Source organism: Gavialis gangeticus, unplaced genomic scaffold, assembly GCF_001723915.1.
Source record: "Gavialis gangeticus isolate Ggan-Ray unplaced genomic scaffold, GavGan_comp1, whole genome shotgun sequence".
In the NCBI taxonomy this organism is placed as follows: Eukaryota; Metazoa; Chordata; order Crocodylia; family Gavialidae; genus Gavialis; species Gavialis gangeticus.
This window is the reverse complement of record NW_017729030.1, coordinates 48,181,203-48,196,351: the sequence shown is the minus strand read 5'-3', so window position 1 is coordinate 48,196,351 and position 15,149 is coordinate 48,181,203. Positions and strand designations below refer to the sequence as shown.

Sequence of the window (15,149 nt, the reverse complement as noted above, 5' to 3'; positions counted from 1 at the left end):
ATTTCTGCTACATGTGTTTATAGTGTTTATTTTAATATGTCTGGGATTAAAAACAAAATTAACAAGCATAATCAATTGTCTTAGTGGTAAAAATGATGCTTTAGTACCTTTGGTTACATTCTTCCAGAGGAACCGGAGAGTGAAGGAGATGTTATAATAAAGGGATCGATTTATTCAAACACTAGGTATAAAAACATTAGCCCTGGGAAAGAGCCTTCCTCTAAGAGCTTTAGCTGCCCAGTTTCACTTGTGTGGCACAAAATCATTTGCATTTTTAGAGAAATGTCATGTCTTCAGTGAGCACTACTGAAACATGAATAAATTGCTTTCCTTCCTCTTTTTCTGACTTTATAAAGCTGAATCCATTAGGGGCTGAGTCAAAGTGTAATGAAAGAAAGGCAACAGCTGACATGATGGAAACCCTGGATTAGGTTTCTTACTAGTCCAAACTGAGCTGTCATGGCCTACGTGTCAAGTTAGTGGTCCTTGGGGAGGACCGTGAGTACATGTGGATATTTTTTTAACTGCTGCATTACAACAGGTCTCCAAAGCAGCCAGAATTTAAATAGAGAATAATAGATTAAGAATTAAACAGAGGCACAGCTACAAGTTCACCAGAGAGCTTGAGCTGGGTAGATAAACCTTTCCAAGATTGCTAACTCACCATACTCTGCCTAACAGGTTTGCATGTGAGCCACCTCACTCCCATTGTGTATATTACGTTTATGTGTTTGTGTACAATGTATGTAAAAGATACTTCTGTTTGCTGAGTGCATTGGCATGGCCCTGCACTGAATCAATCTGCAGAGCTCAGCACAAAGAAACACCACTCAGTTTGGAAACAGTCCTGTGACGGGTTGGCATTTTGATTGGTAAATATTGTGCAGTTCATGAAATATTCTTGTTAGCAAGGGCATACTTTGGCATTTGGTAAATCTAAACCAGGCCTAGGAGAAGCCAAAGTAATATTGCCAGCTTTATTTTTAATACATGAGTTTGCAAATGTAGGATCAGATTGGGACTCTGCAAATGAGAGAGAGAGAGAATTTGTAAGATGTGTGCACATGAGATGTATCCTATTTCTGCTGGCACCAGTCTTGGCTAGGAGACTCTCAAACCTCTAAGCAAGGGCAGACGTATTTTAAAACAACAGAAAGAAACATTAATTAGGCTTTGCCTTGTGAGCTTCATGATGGGGTTGCCCACACAGTTTCCTCAAAATGCACAAGAGTTGAAAACAGACATGAAGATGGATTTGAAAGGGAAGGGTAAACGCATTGTGCATTTACTTGCCTGTGATGTTAGGGCCCTGTTCTTACACTGTGAGCCACACAAATGTTGATCAGTGAAAGTGCTAGCTTGAGTTTGGACTAGTCACACATTCAGGCCAGAAGGGGCCTGGGGGACTGAAAGATAAGAATCCCTCCCAGCTCCTATTCTGGGCTTCCCTCTGCCCTCTGCCACCGGGGCTCCCCCAGTTGCCCTCCACCCCCAGGGCTCCCCCTTCCCCTTCAGAGTTCCCACCAGTCATCCCCCCACAACCCTGGGGCTCCACCTGATATCCTCCCTCTATCCCCCATTTACTTCTGGCTGCCCATGCTTTCTGTCCCAGGGGAGCAGGCAGGAAAGAGTTAACTTGCCTGCCAAGCCCCTGCTGCTGCTGCTGCTGCTGCAGGGCTGCTGGCCCTCTCTGGGCTGAGCTGGCCCAAAGAGTAGCAGCAGCTACTGCAGCAGCAGCAGCCAGGCAGGCAAGTTGGCCCTTCCCTGCCTGCTCCCCTAAGGGCCAAAAGGGGCGGGGGAGGGAGAAGGGCAGGAACAGGTAGGGTGTTTACACTAAGGTGTTGCCTAGAGTGGCTACACCTTGGTGTAACACTAGCCAGGCAATACAGATCAGAGATGATCCTGCCCTGGAGTGGCATAACTTTGAGCCACCTAACAAGTGTTTTAAATTAGTTTCAGGTGTTAACACACAAACCATCCAGGGGTTAAGAGCTCCAGGAGCCACCTAAAATTACCATGTAAGAAGGAGGGCCTCCATGGCAAATAACCAGTACTTAGGGCTGGGGCTCATCACACAAGCCTCAGGAGTCAGTTTCTGAATACATAGTCATCCTACAAGAGGGAATGGTGATACACATGAGGAGTGCCTTGGTCTGCACAGACTGCCTGCCAGTCATGCCACCAAAAAATTCCTTCCTGATCTCAGAATCTAGTTAGATAACAGCATCTTGGAAATATTCTGTGGTAGAACAGAGGATGGGGTAGCAACTGTAATAGGAAAGGCATTGTATGCTCTGATGGCTTAATATACAGGAAGGGGAAGAGAAATAAAGTCAAGTCTCTACTCACAGAACCTAGTCAGTGGCAGAAGGGAGAAAAACCTACTTCTTCTGTCTCCTTCCCTACTCAAGCACAGTCTCTGTATGAGTTTGAACCAGCAGAAAGGCCATAGACCAGTCAGATGTCTTTGCCCTTTCCCCTTCTCTAAGGCTCAAGGCATTATCTTGTCTCTGCTGGTCTGATTAAATATTTGACAGTCTGAGACAATTCTGTATAGGTTCTTATTGCACCTTCACCACAGGATGAGACCTAGGTAAGGAAGCATTTTAAATTCATGAGTATGCTGGGTATTTCTAAGATGCCATGTTTCTTGAGCAAAACAAAGTGATTTATTTTGCACAAGCCAAAGTAAATGTAAATTATTGGAGTCATACATTTATAAAGTTATTTTTTTTGTTGCAGTTTAAAAGAAGGAATGCCAGATCCTCATCTGGCAGAACTCCCTTGACTCTGATGGCCTTGTGCCAAGTTATCCATTTGAAGGCCTGACCTGAAATATTTTTTGTAAAACACTTATTTTTAAATTCAAGCTTCTTCTCATATATTCCTAAAAATCTCTATCATCCTGTAACTTTCTAAAGTAGCCCACAAGTGATATGCTACCTGCTAATAAAACAGAAAATCCATTTCCATTTTTCACTGTAATTTTTTTTCATGTGAATCTGTTTCTCAAAAGGAGAACTGGATTGACTGGCCTGAAAGCTGGAGTCCTCTTGTTATCCATAGAAAGGGGAAAAGATGGGCTATTGCAAGCATCCTCACTCTATCCTATTAGTGCACTTAAGCAGTGATTATGATATACCTAAGTAGCCATATTAAATTCAAATACCTAAAAAAGACAACCCTAAATACTCTTTGTAATAGTAAGTATATTGTTCAACGGTCTGTCTAATTAAGAGCACTGAATCTGATGCTTCAGTCTAGTGGGAAAATAAGCCAGGGAGGAAATCACTACAAGTTCACATTCAAAGGAAAAAGCCTCTAATCTAGTGTTTCTCCCACATGGAATAGGAAGCTTGGCCTACCAACAAACCTCCGGCAGTTTGGTTTTCTGATAGCATATTACTACTGGTGCTCTGCTATTAAGGCTTCCACACTTAGTTGCTGTCCCAGAACTATCTTGAGGGAATCTCCACTGTGGTGAGGTTTGATGGAAAAGTAGTACAAGTTTGGGTGTGTGCCCTTTTTGCCTCCATAGGGCCCATTAAAGGGTACTGAACATCCACCTACCTGCCTCTACCCACAAAATGCCCATATTGGACTCTTGGGGATGCTGCTGTGAGGAAGACTTCTTCCACAAGGGAGTGGGGAAGCAATGCACAAATCTTAAGAGGAATACTTCAGCAACTTCAGAGGGTGATTTTCTTCCCCTCTGCAACTCAGTTACAGGGGAATGGATCCTATTATAAGGCACAGTAATAGGGAATCTTCCCCTGCTTTGAAAACATGTTTTTCAACACCTGCTTCTCCTACACCTTCTTAGCCCAATAGGATGTTATCATGTGTAAGAATCCTTAAAAGGTATAAAGCTAAAATTAGCCTCATGAAAAATCTCCTGGCATCCTCTTTTTGTAGCAGATGCGTTGCTGAATTTTCTCTGCTTCTCTGGCTTCAGTTTCTGTATCCACAAAATACTTTTGGCTAAAATCTTAGAAGGCAATTTCCCAGGCAGAAAGCTAATTTATGGTGGCCTCCAAACACTCAGGTGATAACCTGTTTGTGAACTACCAAGAGATGTTGCAATACAGAAGTCTCCACCATCAAAAAGTATGGCTACATATAATCCTAGTAGAGCAGGCAGGCCTTTCAGAAGGTAACAAACAACACAGCCACTTTTCAGAAGGCAGTGATAGAAAAAACAATCTTCAAAATAGGAAACCCTCAATGAGGTTGCAGAAAGCATTTGGTATCCACTTAGAGCTATAAAAAAAAAAGTTAAAATCTAGGATATTTAAAATCACAACAGGCTTTTACTATATTTGAAAGTCAGACTACTAATGACAGTAATGTGAAATGCTTAAAAGAATTACTATTTATTTAGCATATGCGGTTTTGGTATATTGTTTCAGCCATCTTAAGGCAATGTCATCACCAGTATGAAGAGCTTGAAGACCACCAGATAGCTTAGTAAATAGACATAAGTCAGCAATGTAGGACCTGGCTTAATCTTGTCCTCAAGGGCATTTGTTGTCATTGTGAAGGCCCCATGGATATAGGTTTGATGCACAGTGACTCTGTCCAGTTCAAAAATGGTTGAGGAGTGCCCAATAATGGCATGGCCAGTTAAATCCTGGTTGGCTGACTGTAGGGTCAGAGATGATGTGATTGGTTAGTGCTTGTGCTGACCATTCGTCATGCCATCAAGAAAAAGTCAAAGGGTTTTGAAAGGGTGGACCATATTAGATGTCTTGAGGGAAGCCATGTAATTGGTGGGTGGAATATGTCCCAATGCACTGGCAGTGTAGGATTATTACGGAGTCTGGCTAGTAAGTTTACTTCAGCATTTTTGTGGCAGAGATGGGAGGATCAATGTTACTGAGGACTAGTAACCACAGGAGTGGAATGGGGTGCAATGTGCTTGACACAAGATGCATTGTAGCATGCAGTTGGGTGTCCTGTCCACTAATTTGCTGTGTAATGAAGAAGCCCATTCAGGGGCACAGTATTCCACAACTGAATAACAGTGCAAGAGCAAATGAATGTAATGTGGTACCCCAAGTGGAGCCTGCAAGTTTGACAAGTAGGTTATTCCTTGTTTTGATGTTTAAAGCAGTTCTAGTTTAAAATTTAAAGCAGATTAAAGCAGGTTTCTGGAGATGTGATTTATAAGTTAAAGTCTGGTCAAGGGGAACTCCAAGATAGGCTGGGTGGGTTTTGGATTTGAATTAGAGGCTAACCATTTAAGGTAATAGTGAGTTCATGATTAGCACTGGCATTCTGCAGATGGAAAACACTTGAGACAGTCTTTAAGATATTTGGTTTAAGGCATTCATTTTAGGTAGTACTCTGACATCAATTTCATGTCTCCATCAGGTGTGAGTTCCACATTTGAAAAGTCATGAGCTTGGGTAGCAAAGGCACCGTCATCAGTATAAAGAATTTTTTGTGAGCTGGTAGCAGGCAGGTTACTAATGTACAGGTTGAAAAGGAGAGGCACCAGTACTGACCCCTGAGGGACTCTAAAGTGTCAACCACAGAATAATAGTTCAACTAGATGAGTGGCCCAAAATGGCAGAATTCCTGATATTTTCACCAGAAGACTGGAATTACTCATTTAAGAACTTCCCCACCTCGAGGAGGAGCACATTTTTCAGAAAATGGTGCTCAGCACATTCTGATAATCAGATTCCTTTAGGATATATCATATTGGATTCCCAGATATTAACACCAAAAAACTTCAGATGTTTGAAAATATTGGCCGTCTATTTGGTGTAGTCAGAAAAAAGTGTAGTTTTGAACTATCATTCATGTAGTTTTGAACTATCTCACTATATTGGGTTTAATTGTTTACAGTTATATAAAAGCCTAGACATTGTAAAATATTTGTATGAGCTAAGAGGAAGACCATAGTGGTTTAATGCATGGTGTTGATCAACAATATTCTGGAAACCAAGGAAAGTTTAAAGGGCCCATCCCACCAAAAATCAAATTCTTACACACATAAAAGTGAATACATTTTAACAGCAAATGTATCATTATAATACAAAGAACATATAAATGACTAAACAGTATAAATAAGTCATATCAAGCAGATGATTAAAATATATAAAAATGTTCGTTAATCCAGAGAAATATCAACCTTATTAATACTTAAGGAAAAAAATCTTATATTGCTAAGTCCTAAGGTTGTAAAAAAATCTCTAACAGGTGGCCAGCCTGTCAGGGAACAAGGACTTCTTATACAGGATTCAAATCTAAGTTTCAGAATCACAGCTTGGGTACACCTGCAGGTGGACAATTCAGCAGAAACCATAGTTCAGGACTGAAGAGCAAAACTCCTGAGGTAGGACAGATTTTTAGACCCCATGGCCTGGTAAACTAGAAAAAGCTTTTGCTAAATAAGGCTAAAAAATACTGAAATGTTTCTAATAGGTTTTACTCTAATTAATAGTTTATATCTTTTATTATTCCCTACCCAGATCTAACTGGCCTAAAACCACTAACCAAACTCTAAGCAAACTTTACCCTATTTCTTGGGACCTGTCACTTGGAACATCCTCAAATTATTCTCACTTCTGAAATTCTCTGTCCAGCTGAATTTCTTTGATACTTTGATTTCTTAACTTTAATTCCTTTGATCTCTTCTTATCAAGAAAATAAAAGTAGGGACCTACCTAAATTGCGGTTAAGAGAAAGCAATTTTCATGGCTTGGTTGTGGCCCAAAGAGCCAATTCCACAGTCACTTTGTGATGGTCCTGCCCCTTGATGCTGATTGGCAGAGAGGCTCTACCCATCAGCACTAATTGATGGAGAGGCCTCAGGCTGGAGTGACCGGAGGCAGCCACTATCTTGACTACTGGCTGCCCTTCATGCAGTGCTGCCCCTTAGTGCTATTAGTGGAGAGGCATGAGTTGGCAGCTGCCCTTCATGCCACCCCAAGAGCTGGTGCTTTACCCTCCTGCAGGGGCTGCGAGGCCAGGCTGCAACAGCAGCAAGGACTATTGGCTCCCACTGGGTAGCCAGCATTTTATTTTTTATTCAAATTTTTTCTTTTTTTTGGTTGATTTCCTGGGAAATCACAACCCATGTCATTTTTCATGGTGTGTTTCATGGTTTCCATGAAAATCACAAAACCATGATTTAAGTAGATTCCTAAATATAGGTAAATGCCATACTTCTTGTTATTAAGCAGCTTAAGATTTACCATAGTCTACAATAGCAATGAGACATTGTTACAAAATAAATGCATAAAGCTGACTTTCAATTAACAGCAGTCCATATTATTATGTGTCCTTTATTTATTGGTGACATGATATATCTTTTCTTGTTTTGAAATGTACTTAGCATCTGTAAGTTAGCAAAGGTTCACATGGGAATCCCCCATCAGTATGCTTGTTACACTATGGGTGCATCTACACATCACCATATGGCAACATTGCTATGACATCGTGCTATGGTGCCTGCAATACAGTAGGTTACTGCGCTATGCGCATAGCACACAGTTAGATTTTGCCACTACATCACCAAAGCAGCACACTATACCAAGGGTGCACATCACTATGGTGATGTAGCTGACAATCGTAATTGCTGTGTCACCATAGCATACCATACGTCAACGTAGCATGTCACTATGTCGCCATAGGGCGACATGTAGATGCGGCCTATAAGACCTGTATCATCTGAAACCTGGAATAGTTCTCAGTATTTTAGTGCTGTTTTTAATATCTATATTTTATTCACATTTAAACATATGCATTACTGATATAACATCTGCTGAGACATCACATAATGAGTATATTCTATCTTCATGTGCTATCTGTATTTTTATGTTCAACAGAAAAGAAATGTCTATCTTCAAACTTTCAGTAAAAATCTCTTTGAAATAATGAAATTATTATTCCTATGAGCTACTTTAAGATCAGGATTTCTTTAAGTATCTTTCTGATATACAGAATCTTAAGGTGCGGTCAATCTGTGCTCAGCATCAATGGAGGGAGCAAAAGTGATGTTATGCCACCTTATGTTCCCTCTTCACCAAATCCTGAGACAAGCCAAAGGTCAATTTGGCATTCACTATAATTCTGAGTGGTCTTTGGGTCTGCTCACAGGTATTGTGGATCAAATTGGCCACCAGTGAGGCTGTTCTATCATTGGGAGAACACAAGGATACTCCAGAAATGACATTGTGCTCTGACACAATAGAATGGAAATGTCTTAATGGCATCCCAACACCTTGTGGGATTACCCCTCACTGGGTGTGTCTACGCAAGACGCTATGGCACTGTAGCGTCTGTTGGCAAAAACCATGATGCTGCCATGTCACCAAAGCAACGTGCTCCCTCATTGTAGTGCATTGCTGTGGCAACGTAGCAGCCAAAAATAACCATTTGCGGCCAGCACAACATAGCACAGGCTGTTACTGTGCCAGCTTTTAGTACTTCCAAAAGGAAGTACTAAATGACGGCACAGTAACAAAGGCACCATACGGCCACATGTAGATATGCCCAGTGTTTGGGAATCCTCAATCAGCCAGTATAGCCACTTTTCTACCTGCTTTGTGCTAGTAGAAAATTTGATATAATAAAGAATTAGTAAATATTCAAGCCATCTGAAAAATTCCTTTACTGACTTCTTTCACACTTGAGGAGGGGAGTGGAGTGAACACAGGTGAGATAGGTACTTCAGTTTCATAAGACTGGTTTGGGTTTGGGTTTGGGTTTGGGTTTGGGTTTGGATTTGGATTTGGGTTTGAGGCGACCAAAGATAAGAACAGCAAACCAACCACTTTCCTAATTAGGGACCCCAGTAATTATTCTTGATGCGACTGCTAAGGGTACTGTTAAAGATTGACCTTCATCACTGGAATTCACTTATGTTTGCACAAATAACTGGAAACATTCCTGCCAGACTTTATCAATCCCAAACTTTCAAATGAGGCACTGGAGTATTTTGTTCTTACCTCATAATTTTCTATCCTTGTCTATTTGTATTCACTAGTCCAATGTGAAAAAACTATACGGAGTTCAGTATTCAACAAGTGACTCCAGCAAAGATTCTATCTTATTATATTATCCACTGCTGTACAGTTTTCAGAATGAATACTATATTAGAAGATATCAAATCATAAAAAATGTCCATAGTTACCCAAATGTCTGACATCTGCGCCAAGCATGAAAGAGAGAAATTTGTCTGAGGGACTACTAAACACTGATTAGCAAACAAAAGAAACTCTCAGGTAGGGACAAATTTGTATTCCCATTAAGTTTTCCTATCCTAACCCCAAAATTGTATTTTTCTTATAGTTTTAATGCTCTCAAGTGTCTTTTTATTTAAAAGTACATCAAATTCATCCTTCTTCCAATTCATAAACTTCCCCCCAACTATTTAGCCTTTATTCAAATAAACCTACCTGTTCAATATGCCTGCTGTAACCTGTTTAAGGCTCCCATCTGTACTCATAAAGACTCATTCATTGCCTTGTGTAATACATAAACTCAAAAGAGAACCAAATAAAGCATTTTTACAATCTAAATTAAACAACTTTGTGTAATAAAACCAGAAATGGCTCTTTCCTAACTGGGCTGGAAGCCCTAAGGGTCTTGTATGCATTTATTTATTTATTTATTTTATTTCCATCAAATTGGCCTAGGAGGATCTGAAAGTGAAGTGAACCAAAGCTGACTCAATTGTTTCCCTTTTTCTGCCTGATCACTAAGACTGAAGGTAGTCAGGGCAGATTTGGCTGCATTAAAGTAAATGCTCACCCACACACTTCTTCTGAAATGCAGCTGCGTAATCTCCTTTTCCCTTTTCTGTCTCAGTCCCTAACCTCTCTGGTGCTGAGAATTTGTCCTTATGGTATGTGGTTCTTGCAAATACCTAGGATTAATACATATTGTGATTCATTAGCCTCTCTCATTTGTATGGTTTCCCCAATGGGAACATTTGCCTATGTTAGAATCTAGGGACATTCCATGATTACTCTACACTGTGGAACAATAAGATGCTTTCAGTTGTATGCCATATTCAGGTTTTAGTGTAAAATAAAATTAAACCATCCACAAAGTGACACTCTCTGCAGATAAATAGCACCTTTTTATTCAGCACCTAAAGAGAAAGGGTTGGGTGTGCATGCCAGAGAGAGACCTTAATCAGAAAACATTTTTTAACTAAAAATGCAAATTGGCTCAAATATTTAGATCAAAACCAACTGTTTAACAGGACAGCTCCTATTACCAGCTACATGTTTCTGTGACATAAAAAAAAATCTTTAACCAAAATATAACTGCCTGTTATTTCACTGGGTATTACTAACCTAGCAAAATTACAAACACCAATTCAGATAGTAAAAAGAGTAAGCAGAGTTAAGTATTTATTTCAAGCATGGCAATTTATCTTCCATTTTACAGAATCACTTACAGGTATTTATTTTAAATACACTCCACATTCAGTATAAGTCTACAATGCTCTTAAAAGATTATTGTACTGTTTTGATTCCCATCTCATAGCATAGCAGAACATATAGCCTTTTTACATTATATGATCAACTTTTTGACAGTGCAGGGCCAGCATAGCTAATGGAATAATAGCCTGCAGGGTCCAGCTAAATGATATACGAATATAATCAACCTTTGTGATGACTATTCAAAAGTAATCCCTTTAGCTTTCAACTGCAACATATATTTCAACAAGGCAAAGCCATATGAAGAAATTCTCTGCAGACTCCACTGATACAATATGGCCTTCATATCCCCACAGTGTGTTTGCTGCTCATAGTGAGTTTTAAATTTAAGGTAATGGCTACTGTATATTCATGTGAGCATAGAACAATACCTTTGATTTGTTGGGGAAATGTTCCATTAGCTACCAAGGGCCCTATTCAGTAAACTTTGACACAACCCTTATATACAGTTTACTGCTTACTCTAAATGGAATGTGCCTGATAAAAATGCTTTGCATGCCCAAATTATACAAATTCATTAATCTTTGTATTCATAAAACCACCAAGTACAACTACCTCTATTTCAGCTATACCATTCATAGCTAAAAATGCAGGCCAACTCTGCTTTAAAAGAACATTACATTAATTTCCATTTATTAGCATGGAAAACGAATGGAGAATCTTCTGTAAGTATAGGATATGCATTGTTGATGGTGATATTGTTTGCTGAGGTATCTTTATGTCTTGCCCACTGTAGTCTGTATACCTGAAAACATCTAAAATGCAAGTCATTTTTAGATGAGAATAATGGGTCATGTCTCCTCTCTTGGATTAAGCCAACCTGACAACATAGCATATCCTGTCAAACCATGGACAAGTTTTATAAAGAATATGCTGAAGGACCTGTATATAGAGATGACAGACAATGCAGTATTTTCTAATACTGAGCAAAATTATATGAAATACGTTGTAACAAATAGAATCATGTGTAATGAAAATGTAGTAAGTTGCCTAGATTTAGGCTTTGTGTAGCATGGGCAATGGGGTAAGAACTCAATCAGTGTACACAATGGTAACAGCTGCTTCAAATGTGTGTGTGAACACAATAGTACCATTGCTGAATTTTCTTTTATATATTGACCTTGATTATATTAGGTATTTCAGGTATATTAGTAGCAAATTTACTGTGAGTGATCAGTTTGTTTTTTAACCTTGGGTTTGGTTTGGTTTGTTGCTTTACCTATAGACACCGATATAAATGAGTCTGCTGGCTTATGTACATTTTCATGTTGCTTTGTAACCAGCTCTATTCCTTCCTGTCTTCCTCCACATAACCCACCCATTCACTATTCAAATTTTCCTTTCTTCTTTTTTTCCTAAAAATGTTCTTCTCAATCATCAGATAGCAAGCCTGTTGCAATTTCTTTTTTTTTCAATTTAGTACCCATTTATTGTCAGCTGTCTGTCTGCACTGTAAAACACACATGCGCATGCATAAAAAAATACCTTTCCTGCCCCATTGAATATGCTATCTGAAAGACAAATATTATCCATTTCATTTTCAGTATAAGCTTCTCAGTTCTTGGAATCTGAGTGAACTCCTGTCCTCTCTGAAGTCAATGAGAGTTTAAGCGTTGACGTCATTGGGACCTGTATTTTACTCTCTTTCTCTAAATTTCCACATACGCTAATGATGCTATACATATAAGGGACCAGACTTTGAAGAGGTCAGCATAGTGAAATAGCTGCTTTTTAAAAAGTGCTCAGCACTAAGCAGCTCCTGTTGAGACTAGTGGGACCTACCAGCTACTAAGTTGCCATGAGAACTTGCCAAACAGCAATCATAATATCCAATATATATCATGTATGCCTATATGTCTTGATAAGGTTCTCTCTAGCCCTACATATCTGCAATTCTTTGATACAACTTCTAATAGTTTTTTTTTCTCCCTTGGCTGTATAATATACTGGGGCTTGTTCACATAAGCCTTCAGGTTTCCTTAAGGACTAGTATGGGAGTTGTTTGTCTAAAGTACTAATACACATTTTTGTTAACAGAACTTCCTAAAGAGGCAAGTGTTTTGGAGACCCTTTGAACCACTTCTGAAGACACCAGTTCAAGAACTTCTCTGGTACTGTATATCCCCCTATTCTAAACGGTATAGGCCCATATCTATAGTGTCTAGTCTCACAAATGCTGTAGGTGTCAATGGATGTAGTTTATGTTTAACCTGATTTTTTATAAGTAGCTAGTATTGCTTGTAGTTTTACACTGTCCAAATACAATATTTTCCCACCATATAAATCTGACAAAAGTCACACTTTCTTCCTGTTAGCATCCAACTGGATTTTCACTACTGATCAGTTAATCTTCTTTTATTTTAGGAGCATAAGCCTCCAAGCTAAAACCAAATCCATTAACAAGCTGCTGAGTCCAAAAATAAAACTCCAAGCTTACATTGTATTTATTTACAGCAATATCATTTGCTATTTTTCATTACAGACAATTCCAGGTAGAGAAAACAACTGCCAAATCCTTTTGATGAAATCAAGAAGATCCTTGTTAGACAACACACACCAAAGTTTGAATTTCAGCTTTGAATTTAAACAGGAGCATAGTTTGGCACTGCAAGCACCCAGACATCAGAAGTCCTTGCATGAGTGGTGTCATGTGTGATATGTGTCACAGTGGCTTTTATCTTAAACACCTTGTGTTGTTGAAATAAAATAGAGAATGAAAGGAATGATTATGAAAGAAAGTGAGTTACTTTGTATTTACGTATTACACACCCTTTCCTCCAATGTGCTGTGCATCTCCTGTGAGGTCCTGCTGAGCATCCTTAACTCCTACTGTAGACAATGAAAGTGGAAGCTGAAGACATGCAGTGCCTTGTAAGGTTCTAAATGCATCTGATAAATATACATTAAAATCCAACATATCTTTCTTTTCAGTAAAAGTCAATGCAGTGCTTGACCCCTTTTACCTGGCAATTTCATCCAAGGTTAACAACTGTGCTTAGCAGCTGCGTGCCAGCTCAGTTGTAATGCACTTAGAATAGATCCAACCTGGTTGGTGCACTTTCACATGGTTTAGATCTCAGTTATAATACAGTTTGGCGCCAGCCAGGGTCAGACACAACAAAGTTTGTTGAAGCTGTGCTTAAGTTTAGTCACAAAATTCTGCTGAAAGCCCTAAAGAAGCCAGGCATTAGAAATTCTGTTTACTCCCACAAATGACACATTAATCTAAGCAAAAGGCTGACGTAAGTACATCTAATAGTGCAAATGTTTCCTATTGAAATATTTTTTTTTTTACATTTTCAAAGCTACACGCAAGACTCCTTTTTCAAGTGTAGCCTTCACTTATTCAAGTAACTAATCGTTTAAACCAGTGGTATGCAACATATGGCCCGTGGCTGGATCCAACGTGCAGTTTGGGGGATCTGTGACAAGCAGCTTGGCCCAACACATCTGCTTTCCTGCCCGGTGCTGTGCAGCTGATCCCTTCTGCATCCCCCCATTCTTTCCATCTCTTCTCCCTTAGGCAGGCACTGCTTATTCTCTGCCTCCCTCTCTCCCTCCCCCTTGCCTATGGCAAGCATTGTTTCTTGGAGGTAAGTTCTCTCCCTCCCCACGAACCTCTAACACTGGCAACCACTTCCCTCCTCTCTTTCCCTTCCCAGCTTCCATACTGAATAGGAGTGGTGGTCCATGATGCAACCCATGCCCTACCACTCTGAAAGGTTGAGCACCAGTATTTTAAACCAGTGGTGTTTAACCTTTTGATATCATGCACCAGGATTGGGCCCTCACCCCTGGATTGGGCCCCATGAGGCCTTGGTTGGCTCCATGAGCCAAGTTGGGCATACACACCAGGATCGGACCACTTGCCATCTCCACATGCACTGCATGTTGGGATCAGGCCCCAGAGCCCTGCACCACCTCCACCCAGCCCCATGCACCAGGATTGGGCCCTGCACCACCCTGCATGCAGGATCACGGCCCATGGGACTCCCCAAAGGGAGCTTTATGGGCAAGGTGACAGTGCCAGGGACTAGACTTAGCCTGTGGGCTGGGGCTTAAAATGATCTTGATGAATAAAAACTTGTAGTAATCTTAAAGCTTTATTCCTTTAGTACATTAATGTGTATTTAGAGAATGTTATTCTAGTTGGAGCTGGCTAATTTCTTCTTGGTGCTGGATTCAACCTGGGACCCTAATCAGGCTGACTTTAGTGGGTTTCCACAATTCTCAGTGATTATTTGCTAAGGGGCAAAACACCTTGACATGGGTACAACAAGGGAGATAGAAAATACAGGTTATTCTTTTCGGAAATGAGCCTGGCATGCTCACTCCACACATACAACAGCCCAAAACATAATGTACACACCAGGGAATTACACAATTATATGCCCTTGTCATTTTGTACATAAAACATATCACAACACATAATTGCATAATACTACATAATTTAACCCAGGTGGACTCTGTGTCTCTATACTTCCATGGGGCTCCTGGCACTCCAGCTGGGAGACCCCTGTGGAGGCACTGAGTGTGATGCACAACTGGACAGCTGGTAAGTGGGGAGGGGAGCTCCTGCCTGCTGGAGTGAGGTGTGGGGTTTGTGAGTGGGTGTGAGGGTTTGTGCAGGTGGGTATGGGTTTTGTGGATGGGTATCCCACCCACCCCCCCGCTACATACCCCCCA

The 15,149-nt window shown here is 40.2% G+C and overlaps 1 protein-coding gene across 2 annotated transcripts in view; it reads left to right on the top strand.

Annotated features, from left to right (window-relative positions):
- TTC29 (tetratricopeptide repeat domain 29) overlaps window positions 1-13,687 on the top strand; it is a 242,579-nt gene extending 228,892 nt beyond the window's left edge. For both annotated transcript variants that reach the window (XM_019522168.1, XM_019522167.1), the window contains 2 exons: window positions 12,501-12,574; window positions 12,946-13,687. In XM_019522168.1, the coding sequence (XP_019377713.1) occupies window positions 12,501-12,538 (38 nt within the window). In that variant the 3' untranslated portion in view covers window positions 12,539-12,574; window positions 12,946-13,687. The remainder of the gene's footprint in view (window positions 1-12,500; window positions 12,575-12,945) is intronic.
- Window positions 13,688-15,149: the final 1,462 nt, after the last annotated feature.